The following is a 20,201-nucleotide window of genomic DNA, read 5'->3' as shown; positions in this document are numbered from 1 at the left end:
CCTCCAGCCTGGGGCCGTGGAGGAAGAGGTAGATTTCCTCTGCTCTTTGGTGCAATCTGTCACTGCACAGTCTTCTACAGAAAGCTTTGGAAAGATCTTAATAATGATTTCAAGGCTTCCTTTGTGGCACAGGGGTTAAGTCTCAGCGCTATCAAGCTATCGCCAGCCACTACAGCATGAGTTCCATCCCCAGCCAGGGAGGTGACCGCAGCAGACCTCTCCTGTCTCACCCACTGCACCCCTCAGCAGTGTATTTCAGTAGATCTGCCTGTTCTGCTCTCCACTCTGTCTCCGGTGAATCCTCTCACCTCTCCGTACCTCTGGCCTACACCCCAGTTCTTGTATGCATAAATATATCTTTTTAAAAACATAAGTGATTTCAGATGTTTCAGTATGCAGAGATGAAAGGTTACAGAAAATATGGGTGGCGGTGTGCTGCTGTGGGTTTCCAGGTCTGGGTAGGCTACTGGGGTTCAGAGTCTGCCCCAAGCCTGACATAGGCTGGACTTTCTCACTCACCCGGATTTGCTTCTCTTTCATTCTCTGCTCATGTTCCTTGGGGAGAAATAAAGGTCCTGTCCATGTTCCTGCTATCAAATGCTAGGAGGTTGCAAAGTTCTAGAAAAATAGTTGCCTGCCTCTCTATTCCACACAGATTTTCCTTGAAAACACACTGTAGGTTCTTTGGCTGCTCATATGACAGAGATGAACTTGACTGGCACAAATCCAGTGTTTTCCTCTTGTGTTTCAGGGAGCCTTGGTGCCCCATCAGCTGCCCTTGGGGCTATGAAAGGTCAAGGGGAAACTGGAGAAGGCAGAGCATAGGACCTTATGTGTCAAACAGGGCAGCTTTGAGTTGGACTGTTTTACGTGTTAGGGATGCCCACTAGATTTAATTAAAAAGAAAAAGATTTTCTTGTTTTATAAACAGCTGGAGATGCATTCTTCTCATGCAAAGCCGCCTACTGCAGCTGCCAGAGCCAGCTCTTTCATCCCACCAGCTCACAGAGGCACTGCTGGGTCCCCTCCTGCCCTGGCTTTCTTAGGCCTCCTTCTCTCACTGTCTGGAGGAAGATTCTTGAGCAATCCTTCCTAACTCCTAAGTACAAATTTTGCTTGGTTTCCTCATCTGTAAAGTGGGATTAATAATAGAGCTTCTTAAATGGTTATAGTGAAGACAAAATGAGTTAAACCGTGATAAGCACTTGCAGTAGAACTTGGCCGAGCAATGCATCCTGCTCCTGCCACCCTCACCTCAATCCCTGTCAGCGAGAATGGTCAGCAGGGAGGGGTTCTCCTCACCTCCAAGCCCTGTCTAGTCTCCTCAGCTCTTCATCCCCTCTCCTCCCCTGCTGCTCTTCAGTGGACATTTCATAGGCCTTTTCTCTTCAGCATATGAACATGCTCACATCTCTCATCAAAACTAATTTTCTCTACAGCTCCTCCCCCTTTCTTCTGTAGTCAACCTTCTAACGAGTTGTCTGTTTGCATGAACTTCTTGTCACCTGATCTGCCAGCTTGCTGTAACATGGTTCTTCCCCCAGATCCCTAATAGAACTTTCCTCAGGGAACTCCCCAAAGATCTCCTGGTTGCCAAATCCAGTGGGAATTTCAGTTTCTAACTGACTTGACTTTCTTACAGTATTCCTTGGCCAAACCCTCCTTCTTGAAACTACCCCCACCTTGGACTTCCACATTACTACATTTTCCCCATGGTAATAGGCACAAAACAGCCACCATGCTTGGAGGAAGCCCAACCACTCCACAAAGAGGGCCATGAGCAAAGGACCCAACAGCCAGCACCAGCTTCCCAACCATCTGATGAACGTTCTGAAAATGAATCTTTCAGCCTTTGTCAAGTCTCTCCCGCTGTGCCTTGTGGCACAAAACAGAGCTGTCTGTCCCTCATCAGATCTGCCCTGGTTGCAAATTTCTAAGGCAGTAGATGCTGGGGTCCCGCATCATCCCCCCCTGACACCAATGGGCTGCGAATTCAATTATTCCATGCTGTATTGCCAGTGTTTATATACATGTCACATCTCCTTGTCCTAGAGTGAGGTTTTTAACAGAGAGGCACTGTTACAAATTTGCCTCTACATTTGGTACAGGACAGAGTCTGGCGTGTGCCCTGTAGCAGATACCACTTCTCAACTCAGTGTGTGAGTAAGTCCGTACCACTGTGGGTGTTGGCGAGAAATGGGCACTTAAACATGCACAAAAGTGAAATGTGCACAGGGGCACAGGCCTATTCACCGTTGTCATCACATGTGCAAGGCAGTGCAAGCCCTTTCCACACATTAGCTCATTTTAATGCTCTTTTTATGGAGAGGGAGACTCAGAGAGATGAAGATACTTATCTAACATCACACAGCCTTGCCCGCATCAACCTGCCAGTCCGGAAGAAGCTTAACCCCGACCAGGAAACTCAGTCCATACACTGAGTGTGCCAGGAAGTCCCGCTGCTCCCAACATGCTCACAACTCTGCCCAGCCCTGCAACAGCTACAGCTTCTTCAGTCCTCCATACTGCCCTTTCTCCTTCCTGCTTGGCAGGGAGACATTGCCAGCAACCCCAGAGCCATTCAGTTGCCAAGTTCGAAGACTCCTTGCTTGAAGTCCAGCCACCTTCGCACGGATCCAGGGCTCCCAGGGCCAGACCGGGTGGCTCAGCATGAATTATGAAGCCGGGCGCTTGGCTGTATCTTGCCAGCCTCCCTCACACAAGATCTCTTTATTACCTGGCAGATGGGTGCCTGGCTGCTGGGTAAAGGCAGCTTGAGAGGACAGATCAAGGCCATCCAGCCCATGCCAGCCTCAGTGGCTGCTTCACACTGCATCCTACTCTGCAACACCAGAGGAGCATGACTCCCGGCTTACTCACCCGGCCTTTCTCAATTGTGGGCGTGCATTGTTTTTCCAGGAATGGTGACCGCAAATCCTGATCAATATTAATAACCACATCTGTGCAGTGTTTCTGATTTTCAAAACACTTTGGAATGCCCTAAAGATGATCCCAGTGGACAATGATAGTAATAACATTGTATATAATAATAATTCACGTTATTATCAATGCCATTTGGCTAAAGATAATACTAAGGCTGAAAGGTTTGATGATCTGCTGAGAACCCACTACCAAGGCTTTAGCCCCAGGCCCTTCCTGCTGCAAGCTGCCTCTGGCCCAGTCTGTGGGGGAGTGGAGAGCCCTGGGCTATAAATGGAAAGAGCCTTGTGCTCTGTAACACGGGCTCTTGGAATTAGACAGAAACAAAACCTCATCCAGCAAAACCCCAGTCCCACAGCCTCAACTGACCTTCTAGCTACCTGCTGTGTTCGTGAACCCACCCATTCACATTCCCACTCATTCACAAGCACCCACTGCTTCTGATGAACCAGCTACGAGCTAATCCTCAATGTGCTTATATAAACTTGCTTGGGTGTGCAAAGATTCACACACATAAACATACACACATGCCCCTTGGTGCACACACACAAATAGACACCGCTTAACGCACATACCTCACTTCACGCACATATCCAGAGTGTTGATAAAAATGCACTTAAGTTCTAAATACACTTCCAGTTTTATGTTTGATATTGTGGGATCCCTAGCCCCCCTTGTTCCCACAAATATCATCTTGGGGTCCAGAGTTCCTGCTTGGGTAGGGTAGGTGTAGAGTAATGAGGGGATCTCTCACCAAAGGCAAAAGTCCTGGTATGAGGAACATACTGGGAAACCAGTATCTGCTGAAACCAGCAGGCAGATAATAGAATAGAGATAGTGTGCTGTGACCTCCAGGAACAATGGAGCCCCCCCCCTATGGCCCTTCGTCACTCCACCCTACCTTGCATGCATCCCCTACACACTGACATTTCTCCACCGACTTGCCTGGTTCTAAATAAATATGAGACTGCCCATAGGTCGGGTCTGCACATTACTTCCCGTGTAGCCTCTCCGGCCTCTCTCACTTGAGCTTTGAGTAATCTCTCTTATCCCGCGCTGCTTCCAATGTTGCCACCCGCGAAACTACACGATATCAATTCCCCAAACCCTGCACACAAAATTCTGTGTAATATGCGTGAATGTGTACATACTCACTTACGGGTGTGTAGACACACGTACACTTGCTTGCACACACGACGTGCACATGCAGGTGTGGGCACAAACACACACACAGGACTGAGACCACAGTGCTCTATCCCCTCATGAACCCCCCTGACTATGTGGGCCGTGAAGGGATGCCATGTCCTTTGGGACCTGCAAATCTTCTGTCTTGTGGCTACTTGTGGGTGGCATTCTGCCAGCCTAGTATGACAGAGATGAGAGGGCCAAGGGCCAAGTTCAGAGCTGCAGTAACATGAACAACTGTCGCCTGGGTATGGTGCCACCAGCCTTTCTGCCATGAACATTAAGCCACATTCAGGACCAGACATTGGCTGGGGGAAGCACTTCCCACACCACAGGGGACGCTCCCTGGAGTCCTACATCAGAGTGACAGAGGCTAAAGCTTGCAGGTGCATCTTGAAGGAGTCACTTGAGCTGTGTGACCTCAGGTGGGTCACTTAACCTCTCTGGGCCTCAGTTACCACATCTGTGAAACAGAGATACTAATACCTTCCTATCGGGACTGAGTGGCGCAAATGAGATAAGAAATGTGCATAAAAGTCTGGTGCATAGCAGATGTTGAGAGAAAGAGGAAAGAAAGGAATGAATATGGAATGATTGAGGATGTACTTCAGGGCTCTCTGCTGAGCTGTTCCTCCTCTGTCCTTTGAACCCTCCTACTCTGCTTTCTGTGCTGATGGATTATATTATTCCTTCCCAAAGTCTCCACCCCCATCAACCTCCCACCCCATAAACTCCTCCAGAAGGCCCATTCTGACCCTTCCAACTCCCTTCCTCCCTCTCTCTTCCCCATTCCCTCTCATACCAGGCTTCCCTTCAATTCCTTCTATTCTCTAAAAACACTTTCTTCCAGCCCCAGGGTTTTTGCACAGAATGCATTTCCCTCTGTTCTTCACATGGCTCTGTCCCTGTCTTTATTTAATATCTCTGTTCAAAAGTCACCTCTTCAATGAGGTCTTGCTTGTTAAAACTCCCCACCTTCCAGTCATCTCCTTACTTTTCTTTATAATCCTTATGAATTTATATATACATGCGTTAATCTTGAATGCGAGCTCCACAAAGGCAGAGTCTTTGACCCATTCCCAGTGAATCACCAGCGCCTGCAATAGAACCTGACTGTAGGTGCTCAATAAATAATTGCTAAATGAATGTACAGATCTGAATCCAGCCCTCAAGGAACCTAAATAAAATTAAAATTTTGTATTCTTACACAGCAATAATGTGCTCAGCTCCTTTGTCCACATTCCTTTCTCCCGGACAGCACAGTTTATTATATTTTAATTTTTCCCCAGCCCCCAGCTACCCTAATTATTCACAGCAGTCAAATGAATATTTGTATATAGGTGTGGATAAATGAGTTGGTGCGGGCTCATCTGTTCTAGCAGTTCTTAGGCAGGAAAGTACATCAGAATATGGAGATTCATTTAAGGTCCACTTGGCTACCCTCTGTGCCATAATCCCTGCCCAATGACAGCCTCCAGGGAGAAAGTATGTCTGGATAAATCTCTTGGACATTTGGGGGCATGTTAGTATGGTCTTCTGCAGGAAGACATGGGAGCATAGAAGCTGTGAGCATGGACTGCCAAAATCACAGCACCTGGGTTCATCCTGGACCCAGCCTCATGTTGGTTGCCTGACCTGGGGCAAGTGACTTAAACTCCCTGTTCCTCAACCCTCCCCACACCCCCACTGTTGATGAGATTAATACATATATTGAGATAGTTTGTAACAAGTGCACAATAAAATATTAGCTTTCATCAAATCAGTCTTTCTTTTGCGTGGTGACACTGTCTTTCCCAGTCTCTCTCCAGTGTTAAGTACAGGTCGAACTTCCCCCACTGGGTGGTCAGTAAATGTAGATGACCTTGGCACTAACTGACACCAACATACTACTATTTCCTCCACTTCTTAAAGAATCTACTTCCCCCTCTAGCTGTCACCCTATTTATTTAGTCTTTATAACTCAAATCAAAAGAGTTATCTATACTTACCTTGTACAATTTCTCTCGTTCTGCCATCTTTTTAAACTTTTATTAGGGAAGTGTCAAACCTACATTTTTGCCAATCTTCTACCCCCAACATTTCCACTGCAATATTTTAATATATACCCAGAATTAATATCATTTCACCCAGAATGTATCTCTAACAGCAAAGAACTTTAAAAATATATAGGGACCTCCCTGGTGGCCCAGGCAGTTGAGTGCTGCACTATGAAGCTGCCTGCAGCCTCTGCAGCACAGGTTCGATCCCTACCAGCCGGCGAGAATCCCAGCAGACCTCTCCTGTCTCGCCCGCTGCTCCCCTCAGCAGTGTATTTCAGTAGATCTGCCTGTCCTGCTCCCTGCTCTGTCTCTGGTGAATTCTCTCACCCTCCCGCACATCTGGCCTGTACCCCAGTTCTTGTGTAAATAAATAAATCTTTAAAAAATAAAAATACATAATAACAGTATTACCATTCCACCCAACTAAGTTAACAATAATGCTCCAAAATCAGCTAATACCTCATCTGTGCTTGATTTTCCCTGATTGCCTTAAAAATGTCTTTTTACAGTTGTTGATCTGAATCAGGACCTAATCAAGGTTTACACATTATATTTGGTTGCTTTGTCACTAAGTCTCTTTTCCTTTCTCTCTTAAACCCACACTAATCAAGTTTCCACCCCATTTTTAAAACAATGTCTTTCAAGGTCACCAATGACCTCCATGTTGCTGAAACCAACGGACAAGGCTCATCCTCACCCCACCCCACCATCTGCCTCTCTGAACCTGCCCTCTTCTGGAAACGGCTCTCTGCTGTTTAACACACTGTGTCTCTGGCCTTTCTCCCCCCTCTCAGACTGCTGCTTCTCAGATCCCGGCCCTGCCTTGTGACACTGTGAGCTCAAGATGCCACCCTGCCTCTCTGTAGTCTTTCTCACTCCTCGGTGTTGTCATCAAGGCTTTAAAAGTCATCCCAAATGTATATCGCTAGTTTGTTCCAACCGCCCACCCCCCGTCTCCACTTGAATGTCTAACAGGCATCTCGAATGTGACCTACCCGCAGCCCCCATGTCCACCCCACCACCAGGTTTTCCCATCTCATTTTCCAATGCCTTGCCCACCACTGAGCTCCACCTCAACTTCTCTTTCTTCCTCACCCCACATTAGTGTCTCAGGAAGTGTCAGGTCTGATGACGTCTCACCACTTTGGCTGCCACTGTCCCAGTCCAAGTTGCTGTCCTCTCTGACCTGGACTCTGCAATCACCTGCTACCTGATCTCCCTCCTGGCTTGCTTACTCCAACCCAGTCTCAAGCCAGCAGCCCATTCTCTGCTCAAAACCATCAGTGGTTCTTAGATTTTCTTAAAGACCAAACTCTTCACGATGGAGTCCGAGGCCCTTACGCTGCTTCTCTGCAAACACATGGGTGTTCTGGCAGGAAGAGTCTTTGCTTTGTGAACTACCCTGCACGATCCCACTACGGGAGTTTGACAAAGCTTTTCCGCTGAACCACTGAGACAATGAAAATGTCCTCACACATTTGCAAACACTGGCGGAGGTGGAAACCCAAGTTGAGAATCTCTTACAAGCTCTGCTGCATCCCCCGAAACCCCTACACTCTCCACCCTCCAGCCCCCAACACCACACCAATGTCTCTGATTCCCCCTTAGACCACTCTCTCTACAGCCTCTGCTCCTGACCTACTTGAACACCAGGCAGGTCCAGGGATGGGCCTTTCTGCTGGCCATTGCCTCTGCCAAAAATCTGCTCCCCCAGACTTCCCAGAACTCCCTTCTCTAGGCTGCTCATCTTCTCAGCAAGGTCTTCCCAGGGCACCCTACTTAAAAAACGTAAGTCCCTTTACTGCCAGGCTCCCCTCTTTGTTTTATTTTTCTCCGGAGTACTCATCCCATCAGATCTATGATCTGTTTCAGTTGTTAATCTTTATTGTTAGCCTTAAGCTTCATGAAGGGACTTGGGGGGAGAGTTGCTCACTGTTGCACCCCCAGAAGAGTAACAGGCACATGGTAGACAATAAATACTTGTTAAGTGAAAGAAGGAATACAGATGTCCTGGATGTATACTTCTCAGAGAAGAAAACAAGCATTTGGAAGTCACAGGAATAGAGAATTCATTTCATTCTTAGCAGAGTCTGGAGGACGATGAGCCTGGGGTGGGAAGTAGGCGAGGGGCTATGAGATCCTCCGTTTCTCTCTCAAATCAGTTCAGGAAGACTTCCTGAAGGAGGTAAGATTTTAGCACCCACCTTTAACACCCCCCCATGCTGAGGACTACAGAAAACAGAGGGAACTCCAGGAAAAAAAAAAATGAGCCAAGCTAGAAGAGTGGTGAAGAGTTTTCAGGTTGGGAAGCACTCCCACTGAATCTCATTGCTACTGCAATTTACCCAGTCAGCAGCTGGAGGCCCAAGTTCAAATGCAGCCCCTCCATAATGTAAGAAGAACCCCCAAATTCAGAGTCATAAAATGGAATACTTTGCAGCTTTTAAAAAGAATGAGACAGCTCTTTCTACACGGAATACAGAAAGCCCATCAAAACAGATTATGATGGGGGAAAAAAAGCAAAGAGCAGAGAGGATATAGTATACTGAAATCCGTGTAAGAAAGAAATATATGTAAATGTATACAGAAGATCCTGGAAGGCTACATGAGAACTTACTAGGACTTGCTGTCAAAGAGGGACTGGGGAGTCCTGTCCTGAGCCTTCTGGAAGACAGAGGAAGATAACTTTATCTTTAAAAGGCAGTTTCCTGCCCACTGCTTGCCAGAGAGTCCAAAATAGCAGCAACCACTATATTTTGAATGCTCGCTGCTCAACAGGCATTGGACTCTCCTGGCACTTATGGGCATTACCGTGGAATTTCCGTCCTTGAACCCTCTGAGTACTGTTTGTACTCCCATTTTACAGAGGAGAAAACTAAGGCTGTCGGAGCCCAGGATCACAGGACCGAGGCAGGATTCCAACCCAGGGCCACACGAACTGTTTTGCTTCATCAGTCGCCGGCTCTAAATCCGAATTCTAAGATTATGTGATTCTCGAAAACACAAATTTAACTACGGGAGGCTACGCTAGGGCTGGGATTCCTCTGCAGAGGCATCTTGAGCGCAAGGAGAGCCAGAAGGACGCTGCGTGGAAGCGGGACTCCCTCGCGTCCACCCGCCGACCCCTCCCAGCCGCCGGCCTTCCCCCCTCCCCGAGGCCGGGCCAGGCGCGCCCGCCCAGCCCCGGGGGTGCGCGCCCAGGCGGCGGCGGGGCTCCGGGTCTGCCGCGGGGAGGGGGGCCGTCGCCGGGGCGGGGTCGGTGGGGGCGGCAGCCGGAGCCGCAGCGCCCGGCGGTGACGCAGCTCGGCACCCCCTCCTGTCCCCCCGGCTCCCGGGGCGCGCGGGCGGAGGCGGCGCGCCGGGCGGGGGCCGCTCCCAGACGCCGTGGGCGGGCGGCGGGGCGCGCGCCGGGCCGAGCCGGAGAGGCCGCGGGGGCGGGGAGACCGCGGGACGCGGCCGGGCTCGAGAGACCCGCCGGGGCGCGCGGAGAGGGGCCGGGCGCGGCGGGAGACTGGCCCGCCGCGGGGAAGGCGGGGCTCGGGGCGGGGGCGTCGCTGACCCCCAGCCCCCGCCGGGGCGCCTGGGGCCTGGCGGGGCCTGAGCGCACGGGGGCGGCGCGGGGCGGGACGCACCCCCAGGCTGAGCGTCCCGGACGCGTGACTCAGCAGCCCCTGGCCGCGCGGGGGGCGCGGGGGCGCGCGGCTTCCCTGCGCTGGGGTCCCCGCCCCCGCGGGGAGCGCGGCGCTCGGCGCCGGGAGGGGCGCGTGGGCCGGGAGATTCCAGCCTGCTCGTCAGCGCCCCGCCAGCCCGCCCACACCGCCGGAGCCGGGCTCGGCGCTCCCGCCCCTTGGAGAAGCCCCCGGGGGAGCGCGGCCCGGGGAGGACGGGCTTTCCCCAGGCTGGCGGGCGAGTTCGGGGCTAGGGAGGGAGGGGGCCTTCTCAGGGGGCGCAGGGAGGAGCAGGCTGGAGCCTGAGCTCTGGCCACCGGCTGCTCCTGCTTGGACGTAGGAATATCCGGAGGGAGCCCGGTGAAATTCCTGGCGTGCTTAGAGGTGGGAGCCCCTGCAGAATTTCCTTCCGCCCTTCCGCCCAGGCAGCCAAGGCTGCCCTCCTTGGGGCTCACGGAAGCCACCCTTTTTTCCTAGGAGTGAATTCAGTTTCCCTCTGTCCCCATCCTGAGCTCCCTGCCCAAGGCCTTTATGCTTTGGAAGTCATTCTTCACCTCCAAGCTGAGTCCTCCCTGCTGCAACAACCTCTTAAGAGCTCTGCTTTGCCACAGACTGGTGAGCTGGGGGAGGGGGGCGAAGAGACTAAAAAATGTCTGCATTGAACGTCAAAGGGACGTCAAGCCCCAGAGAGGAAGTTTGCTCCACGCTTACCGCGCTCGAGGTCTGTGAGTTTGGGCACGACAGTCAGAACTCAAGGAAGGATGCTTCGAGTGCTACCCAACCCTGTGCCTTTACCTGCCGCTGGAATTCCCCTGGCCTTCCCTGGTGGGTTTTTAGGAGTTAAGAAGCACCGAGGATGTCAAAGGTACTCAATGGGCCGCTTGGGACGCATCCAGGGCTTCTCACTGTAAGGCCAGGCTGTGCACAGGAGACACCGAAATTAGACACAAGCCAAGAGATTCCCAGCCACTTTGTAGAGTCTTTGTTGCTGTTGCTGTTTTAAAATAATCATTGTGTTGAATTGATGAGCCGAATGAAAATTGTGGTAGATTGGAAACATTTATCAAGGAAAAAACGTGGAATGCCTTGCCTCTCTGCCTGGGGTGGGGAGCGCGTTTCTGATTGGAGGCAGGGAGATGGCTGGCTCAAACTGACCCATTCAAAGCCCTAGGAGGCTCATGGTGCCAGGGCCAGGCCACAGCTCTGCCAAGACAGGTGCAGGGGAAATCACACTGCTGTTTTCCACATGGCACACTGCTGTCGGGTAACTGAGCTTCCAAAGGACATCTCGGTAGTCTACATGTCCACCCCTGCACCTGCCATCCTCCAGGCTGCCTTCCCAGGAGCTCACATCCTCCAGAGACTCGTGCCCTTCAAGTTGAGACAGACAAAGGAATACAGGACAGGTAAGAAGCCACTGTAGATTCACCCTGTTTTACAGAAGGGAATACCCAGTGTGACAGATCAGGGTATCACAGGGAAGCAGTAAGAAGGCTATGAGGCCTACACATCTTTTGGGTGATGTGGTTGTTATCCATCTTCCCCAGCCACAAGCACTAATACACACACCCCTACACAGCCATGCCCACTACGTCCCACAGGCACACCCACAGCTTACACACAGCCACTCACCTTCCCATCCACGTCCTAACATTTTCCTGAGCAGAGCCAACACTGCCTGTTGGAGGAACAGAAGCAAGAGGCCTGGAGCCTGGGGGCTGGCTCATGTTGCATCTCAGAGGTCAGATGATGACCCCAGAACCCAGCTCTCTCTCTCTCTTCATCTCTTTTTACCCAGAAATACAGGACCACGAGTCAGGCTTCCTTTCCCTCCCATCCTCCCAGATCCATTGCCCATTTGTAGTGTGACACGCTGACAAAGCTGCACACATGTGTGCTTGCACGTATGCATCTGTGTGAGAGATGAAATGCTCATGGTTTATTCTTAATGCAACTTCCCAGGAGGAGGACTGGACTGGCCACAGGCTGGGGCAGAGAGCAAGAAGGGCTCTCCTGGTTCATGGGTAGGACTTGGGTGGGGGTGGGGGGTTCTGTCGCTGGGAGTAACACGCTGGTCCTTATTTCCCAATTGGCCTTAAGAGCTGAGCCTCTGATCTACCTTTTCACATGTGTTCAGCTACCTACACTGCTGTTGGCCCTAAGCTCTTCATCAGGGGTCTTTCTCCAGCTGAGATCTTCCTCAACCCTGACACCATCCTCTCCCCTCCCTGCACTCAGTTATCAGTGCCTGTGCCCTATACGCATCCGAAGAGTGTATTCATTCATTCAACCAGTATTGATCAGATACCTGCTCGATGTTGAGCTAGCCTCTCCTCCCCCATCCTCTTCAGCCTCATGGGGCAGCAACCTCCACTGCCTGCTATCCCTTCCTGCCCACACATCTGTCCCATAGCAAACCTCAACAGGGTGGTATGGATTTTTGCCATCCAAAAAATTATTTTAAGATCCTAGAAAGACTCAATAGAGCCAACACCAGGATGCTCCTCAAATTCCTGCCTTATGATTTTGCACATGAAGCTCATTGGGAAAGTGTCCCTTCTGCAGCCCAGACCATTCCTTTTCCAGACAAGTGGACATGGGAGAGCCCTGGGTCCCTCCCCTTTGCTTACCAGGCCCAGGCAAGGCAATGCCAATTCCCTGCCAAATACAGCAGCGATAAGGATCATTTAGGCTCCCAGCGGCCTCCCTCATGAGCCTTTCAGCATCTGTGAGCCTCTTTCCCTGGCCTTAGTCATGACTTCTTCCTCCCTTATGAAACTTACTCTTAGCAACTGCTCAAATAAACTCTTTCATGCTGAAGTGTAAAAGACTGATAAAGATAAAAGTGTTGTTTTGTCCTGCCCCAGGAGCATTTACATTTTAACAAGGGAAATAACAGTGAACTAACCAAATGAATCTGTAGTAGTGGAGTTGCTGACACAGACAAGACATTCTGGAAGGCAGACAATCCCCCCCAGGCCCTCTAAACCTTGTAACTAATGGCAAGGTTGGCCCTGCCTACCCACGGAGCATCCCTGAACAGCTCTTCTGGTCTATCCCTGGAAACTGTCAAGAACACTAGTTCTAGTTCTGCCACTAATTAGTTTGGAAGCTCCTGTGACTTTCCTCTCAGGCCTCAGTTTCCTCATTTGCCAAATGAGAAGTTTGGACCAAATGACCTTATAGGAATTTTCCAACTCTGACATTTTTTTGCGACTCTTCAGGGGCCTGGAGGGAACCCTGGTTCCAGCTCCTAAAGCCCCCAGCCCCTGAAGCTATGGTCTAGAGATAGTGTCCTGATGGCAGCACAGAGCGTGGGCAGGGGCTTAGGCCTGCACACCCTCTGTCCACAGCAGGCGGCTGTCCACCAGGGAGGAGAGGTACCACTCGGCACGCAGACTGGTCTTGCAGAGTTACATAACCCTCCCGGTTGGGATATTGCAAACAAAGAGCAACAGCAAAGCAGCTCTTCCTGCCCTCCCTCCTCTCCGCAGAGACAGAAGAGGCTTTACCTATGGGGGCCTCAAGCCATAAGTACCTCCCTCGGAGAGAATTTTAGAGCCCACCATCTTTTTTTGCCTTTTGTTTTGTTTTCCCTAGAAGACGCTTCCTCTAAGAAAACCATTACGAGAAGAAACTCCAGCCCTTTAGGCTTCCCCAGAGAAAATAGATTCCTCCCCCAGCTGCACCCCACTCCCCAGCCATCCCCAAAATACCCAAATAACACACCAGGCCTCTCCTTTCCTCTAACCCTCTCTGTTGTTTTTTGCAGCTTTCTGGTCTCAGAGTCCTACAAAGAACAAGTCTCCCTTCTACTCCGGGGATGCAAGGATTTGGAGAAATGGATTCAGGTTTCATTCCTGAGAAGAGGTGGCGTTCTCCTGGTTCAGACTCATTCCCCACACCCTCCACCTTTGTCCTTGACAAGCATACTGGACGAGACTATAGTTTCCCCATCACGGGGAAGGTCATCTTATCAGTGTGGGGCGTTGGATAACTCAGATCTCTTCCATGTCCTTAAGAGAAGTGCAAATAATCTCGAAACGCAACAGAAGAGGTTCAAGTTGAGCTTCAGGAAGCATTTCCCAGCTGTTAGGTTAGTGATCCCACATCACTAAGGAAGGTGGGTTTGTCCTGCCTGGCTACACAGGTAAGCTCCACATTCATGTGTCTGGAATAACTGGAGGGCACAGGCCCAGAAGGAGAGGGTAGATGAGGAGAGGACACATGGGGCGAGGTGGCCTGGGAGAGCAGAGAGCCCTGGGAGAGCAGAGCACCTGGATCCTACTCTCTCGCTGTGATCAGACTGAATGAGCCTTGAGCCCTGGTTTCTGTAACTGTAAAAATACTCCAGTGTATTGAGCACTTACTACGTGCCCAGAGCAAATGGTACTGTCTAATTTTTAAACTTTTCAAGCCTTTTAAAGCAGATAACTATTCTTTGTTTTATACATGAAAACACAGAGGCTGAAAGAAGGCAAGTTGCAAATATCAGGTCTCTTAGCTGGAAGGCGGTAGAGCAGGATGTAGACTCAGGTATTCCTGCCTCCAAAGCCCAGGGTCTTAACCACCTAGATCTTAAAACTTCCATAATTTTACGGTTTCATTAAGTTCTTTTCAGTCTGAAAATATAATTTCTTCCTCGCTCTACTCCTGATCCTTTGTGGTTGCTGCTGTCAGTGCCCTCGTTGCCTAAAATGGAGAGGGTCACCCCTTTTTTCTGTGAAAACAAGGACCTCTTTGCAGCCTGTGTGGGAACCTGCACTTTGTGCATTTTTCTGGAAGCAGAGGAGGAAGGAGCTGCAGTGGCCCAAGCCTTGGAAATCCTGCCAGGCAGCTTTGCCTTTGGGGGCCTGCCAGGTGCAATGACAGTGCCCCCCAAACCTCTTACTATGAACCCCCTTTACTAAGCTGCTGCTGCTCTGTGTCCAGGGCCACTGAAATTATGTTTGAACCCCAGCAAAAAAAATGTTCAGGACCCCAGCAAGGGCAGTCTGTCTGGAAATCATTACATGGGATTTAAATTCAGGATCCAAGTCTCTTTCCAGACCCTGTTAATCCAACTGTTAATCCTAGCTGCCCCTCAGCCTCCCTTTTATTCCCTCTCACCAGACCAGATCCCCCTGCCTGTCTTCATAAGTGACCTTTGCAACTCAGGCTGCAGAGATATTTGCTGAATCAGCAGGACCAACTGCTGCTCCTCTTGCTTGGTTTCAGGCCAGTGGGGCGCTGTGCCAGGATGCCTCTGTGAGGCCCTGTGGTATTAGCTGAGTGGTGCTGGGAAGGGTTGGGCAGATGGAGGGAGAAAGAGGGTGCAGCAAGGTGCGGGACCGGTGAGGAGGAGGGAGCCCACCAGGGTTTCCCAGAGGCCAGGGGTGACTTGTTCCTCTTGAACTGTGTTACTCTTGGATGAAAGGGAGGAAAGATCAGTGGTCTGGACCCTCAGAAAGGTGGAGAACAGCAAGTGTGTACAAGTGTGCCAACTCTGTGCTAGCCATGGGCCAGTCCTAGCCTGCCTCCTCCAGGCAGACCCCTCTGACTCAGCAGGAGCAGAGGCATCTACTTCCATCAGCATCTTCAACAACTCTGCTCAGAAGCACCTTCAGCAATCTTCTGGCCATCCCGGCACTAGTCAGTTTGAGACCACAGAGCTCAAATGATGGCTCACGATGTATGTCATGCGTAAAGGGTAGGAGCAGAGGGAGAGGAATGAAAGCAGAGGATAAAAGGAAGAAAATATGGCAGACAAGATGTTTGAGGGAGAGGGAAGGAAAAGGGGAAAGAAGGAAGATAGTGAGGAAGAAGAGTATAAAAGAAAGACAAAGGTAGGAGGAAAAGAGGACAGGACAGAAGCTGCTGGTCATTCCGACGTCATAGTCCCTGTGAGGTGGGCGTTGCACGTAGGAACTGAATTTGAATTAGAATGCAAGAATTTTACCCAGTCTCCAGTAATCATCTGCCCCTGCACTCGGGGACATGGACATGCCCTGGGAACCATGGGTTCCAGATGCCCGGCCTGGTGTATGGGTGACATTGCTCAAGCAGAGAAACTGTGGTCACTTCGAAGCCACTAGCTTTGGGGAGGGTCATGTGCTTTCATGGTAGGAGGAGACTTTGCCCAAGTCAGGCGGAGGCGCTGGCTCCAGCCAGGAGAGGGATAATCAATTCTGTAGATGCTGTGAGCCTTGATTGAAAAAATAAAGAGGAGGAAGCTACGATTGCTGCTTTCATTAAGAGGCAAAAGCAGTGGGGGCTGGAGCTTAGCAAGAGCCAGGAAGCCTGCAGAGAAAGAATTTTAACCCCTCGAGTGTCTTTCTGCCATGGTATCTCTGCACTCACCCGCCCCCACATCTCTCTCAGCACTCACCCACCCCCACACAGTCACTTCCTTGGCCTGACCTCCAAGGCCACCACCTTCACATCTTCCTGGGCTGAAAGGAGGGAGAGAGGCAAAACTGCATATTAATGCAGATCAGATGGCAATTAAACAATCCATTATTTCCCAGCTCTGGGTTCCCCAGGGCTCCTGCCTCTGGTTTTGGGTAGGAAGAGAGTTCCGGGAAAAAGAGGCAAACTGTGTAGTGAAAAAATGCACGTAATACAGTGCCTGACTCCGGTAATCCTCACCCACCCATCAGCAACCTCACTAAGGCCATATACTCACTATAACAAGACCAGAGACGGAAAAGCAAGGCATGAGAATAGATTTACATTGAAATGATGATCTGAAGACCCCTCTCCCATCTCTTCCTCCTAATTCAGCAGACCCAGTAGAGAACTAATTCTCTAAGGAGCACCCCAGTAGGAACACCACAGAGAGGCCTGCTGGCTCAGCTCTTCCCTGATCTCACCCTAGGTATGGAGATCTCCCCCTGCCTGCTGGCTGCATCTAGCCCTGCACCATTGGGAGCCACAAGCAGAGGAGGACAAACAAACAAAATGGGCATCACGACTCGTGAGCAGGTGGGGCCAAATATGTGGTCAATAAAGATGACCCCTTCCTAAAGGGGGAATTTGGGTTGAAGTTAAGCAAAACTTGAGGGGGTGATGGTTGGTCCAAAAGGCACCAAAGGTATTCAGCCTGTCAGGCTGTCCATAATTTCCCATCTAAAGGGAGGGAGAGTTGCAGGGAGGAGGTGAGGTATGCATGCCCATGCTCCCTAAGTCTCTGAGTACCCAGGCTTGGGAAACTGGGGGAAAGCTTGAAGATTTGGAGAAAGGAGCTACTGGTGGTATTAACCTCTTAGAACCTGGTACAGCTCCTGAGTGGAAGATGTCCAGCAACTTCCACTTTCCTCCACTGTCCTGATGTTTTCGTATTTTCATTCTGCTTTTTGGGGAAGCTAAAGCAGGCCAAGGGAAAAGGGAAGATAAGGATACCATGTCATAATAGATAGGAATCCAGGTGGTTCTTAAATCCCTGGATTTCCAGCAAGAGGCATCTGGGTAGGAATATTTGGGTTCTTTAAGCTACTTTTGGGGGGCATAGCAAAGTCATTACCCAAGAAAAATGAATTGTCCTCAACCCTGAAGGAATTCCTCCACTGAGGGAGTGCAGTGGAAGATAAGGAAGACGCCAAAGGACTTGAGAAGGGAAGTGAGGTGAAGAACCACAATTACCAGGAAGCTGTGGCTGCCTCCAGGGAAATGGAATAGTTCTTTTCCCCTTATTTGGAGGAAAAGCCGCATAATATCTTGGAATAATGTTGCATTCTGCTGATCAATGGGCATTGAGGGAAACTGACTTTCTACTTTTTGGGGCTAGATATGGAGATGGAAGGAAAACCATGAAACTGAAGGAAGGACAAATGGACACCAAGGAAGCTGGGGGTGGGGTGGGGTAGGGAACTACATCTTTGTGGGACTCGAATGAAGTGCATTAGGTCTGCCAAGTCAGGTCATCCTAGATCTTCACCCCCAAGACCTCATGCTTCTGGTCGAATCTACCTTGTGAGTTAACATGTCTTGACCCAGCTTCTCTAATTCAACAGTAGATGTGAGGACAAAATTCTAAGGAATACGTTGAATCATCACAAGTATTCCCAGATCTAAAGCACTTCGAAACTGAACGAAGACGATATTCTTGGCTCTTCTTTCTCCTCCTCTCCCCACCTCACTCAACTCTTTCAGCATCACTGTTATCAGGGCTAGGTGCTGACTAGGTATTGATTCCTCTTGAGACATTATTCCTTGCAGTTTCCCCATCACCTGTCTAATCAGAGAAAGGAAGCTGACGTGGTTCCAGCCTTCCCAGGACAGAGGAGAGAATATTGCAGTCCCCTTTCATCCCTTCCTCCCATGATCCTAGTTCATGGATCTCGGGAGTAAATAGCTTGAGGTACTAGAGTCCCTCACTGGGGTTAATTTACACATTTCTCTCTGGACCCAACGTGAGATTCCTGTTATCACCAAATAACCAAGAGGAAGCAAGATTTGCAGTCACCAGCCATAAGCAAGAATTACATCCAAATACCAACTCCGTTTGCCAACTGTCTTCTCTCATCATTGTTCTCTTTCCATGATTACCAACCACTCTGCACATAAATCTTCTTTGAGTCAGAGGGGAAAGCTCTAACAAGACTGAATTCATATGCTGCAACTGATTCTTCCGTTGACTTGGGGGGTTGTTTCCTCACACCCCTTAGGCTCTGTGGGATTTCAGAAGAAAGGTGTCCCCCCCCCCAAGCCAGAGCAGAGTACGCATCCCCACATGAGCCACTCCTGCCTTTGACTCCCACTGCAGCCGATAAAAAGCCATGTCCTTCCTCTGGAAACTGCTTCCTCCCACCTTTCATCCCTCTCTATCTCCAGCCCCCCATTATCACACCACTATCTCCTTCTCCCCTGCCTCTTGAGCTCCCTTAGACCCCAAGTGTGCTCTTCCTGGTCCCTAGCTCTTCTAAAGCTCTTTACAAGCCTCTTTGGCATGCCTCTGTCTTTTTCATAGCTCACTTTCTATTCAAATAATTTTACTATCCAAACTCCCTTCCAAATTCTTCCTAACTTAAAAAATAATCTTCAACTGTTCTCTTTCCCTCAGTTTTACCTCCATCCCAACTTCTTCCCAATCTTGTCCCTTTAAAAACCCTCCAGTTCCCAATATCCCCAATCACTTAAAACCCATTTCTTTCCTTCTTTGCCCCCAGCGATGGTCTGGATACTCCCTACTGCTACAACATCCCTCAAACCCTCTCAAACACAGAGATCATTTCCCCCTAGCTCCTTGACACTGAAGTGAAGGGGTGAGAAGATACTGGAAGGGGGGAACCCCCTCCCAATATCTTCTCACCCCTTCACTTCATGTTACCCTCGAAAAATCAGATTCTTAAGTGCGCCCGAATTTCCCTTGTCCACCCCTCACACCCATTTGCTCCCTTTTCTCCCGCCCCGGTCCCCAGCCCTTCTTCCCTACTCACTCGGGTCTCCTGCTCAGGACGCCCTTGCCGAGGGCGGCGGGGGATTTGTGCTGAAGGAGGGGTCCAGCGGCAGCGCAACAACTCGGGGGACGCTCCTTCTCCTTGTCGGCGACGGCCCCGGGCACCACCGGGTGCTGGTGGGGCGACGGGGGTGCGTGAGCCCTGCCGCTGGGGCCCGGCTGGGGCTGCGCCAGGAGCTGTCCGTGGTGCTGAATCTGTGGCGGCTCCGGCGCGGGCTGTGGCGCGGCGGGCGGGAGCTGTCCGTGGTTCTGGAGAGGTTCCTGGGCCCCGGCGGCGGCGGGAGTGGGGGTTGCCGGTGTCGCCGGCAGCCGGGCTGGCGACGGGGGGACGAGTCCAGGCGGAGGCTGGGCTTGCAGCAGCTGCTGGTGTTCCCACAGGCTGCGGTTCTCGGCGCTTAGCTCGTCCAGCCGCCGCTCCAGTTCGTCGATGCGCTGGCGCTGGGTGTGGATGAGGCTCTGCTGGTTCTGCACGATGGCCGTGAGCTCCTTGAGGTAGAGCACGGCACGCACCGGGTTCTCCAGCAGGCTCTCCATGCCGCCCGCCACCGCCTGCGCTCTGCCTGCGCCTCGGCAGGCGGCGGGGAGCGCGAGGGCGCGCAGGAGCCGAGCAGCCCCAGCGATCCGCTCGCCTTCCTCTCCGGCCGGCCCAGCCTCCTTCCCCGCCGCCCGCGCCGCGTCACCGCCACACAGACATTCACACACGCACTGAGAGGCGGGACCGCGGCGCCAGTGCCCACCCACCTGCCATCCCACCTCTAGGCTTCGTGAGGAGTCTCAGCTTCCTGCAGGGCAGAGAGCAGAGGTGGGAGGCCAGGGAGAGGGAGGCAGAGAAGCAGAATAAACGAAAGGGAACCGGGCTGGGTAAGATCTATGTGTGAAAGGGACAGCGGGAGAAACGCAAACAGCGCTCCCGAGGACGTGCGGTGGGACCGC

At 51.2% G+C, this 20,201-nt stretch overlaps 1 protein-coding gene across 3 annotated transcripts in view; it reads right to left on the bottom strand.

The window, feature by feature from the left end:
- The window catches only part of IQSEC3 (IQ motif and Sec7 domain ArfGEF 3), an 86,593-nt gene extending 66,672 nt beyond the window's left edge, over positions 1-19,921 (bottom strand). For 2 of the 3 annotated variants that reach the window (XM_037514567.1, XM_037514570.1), the window contains exon 1: positions 19,249-19,802. In XM_037514567.1, the coding sequence (XP_037370464.1) occupies positions 19,249-19,802 (554 nt within the window). Of the gene's footprint in view, positions 1-19,248 lie in introns of all 3 variants that reach the window. The other variant, XM_037514568.2, reaches the window with a different exon arrangement.
- Between the last annotated feature and the right edge of the window lie 280 nt (positions 19,922-20,201).

Source organism: Talpa occidentalis, unplaced genomic scaffold (assembly GCF_014898055.3).
Source record: "Talpa occidentalis isolate TD23 unplaced genomic scaffold, MPIMG_talOcc4v2.1 talOcc4.16, whole genome shotgun sequence".
In the NCBI taxonomy this organism is placed as follows: domain Eukaryota; kingdom Metazoa; phylum Chordata; class Mammalia; order Eulipotyphla; family Talpidae; genus Talpa; species Talpa occidentalis.
This window is presented reverse-complemented; position numbering and strand designations above follow the sequence as displayed.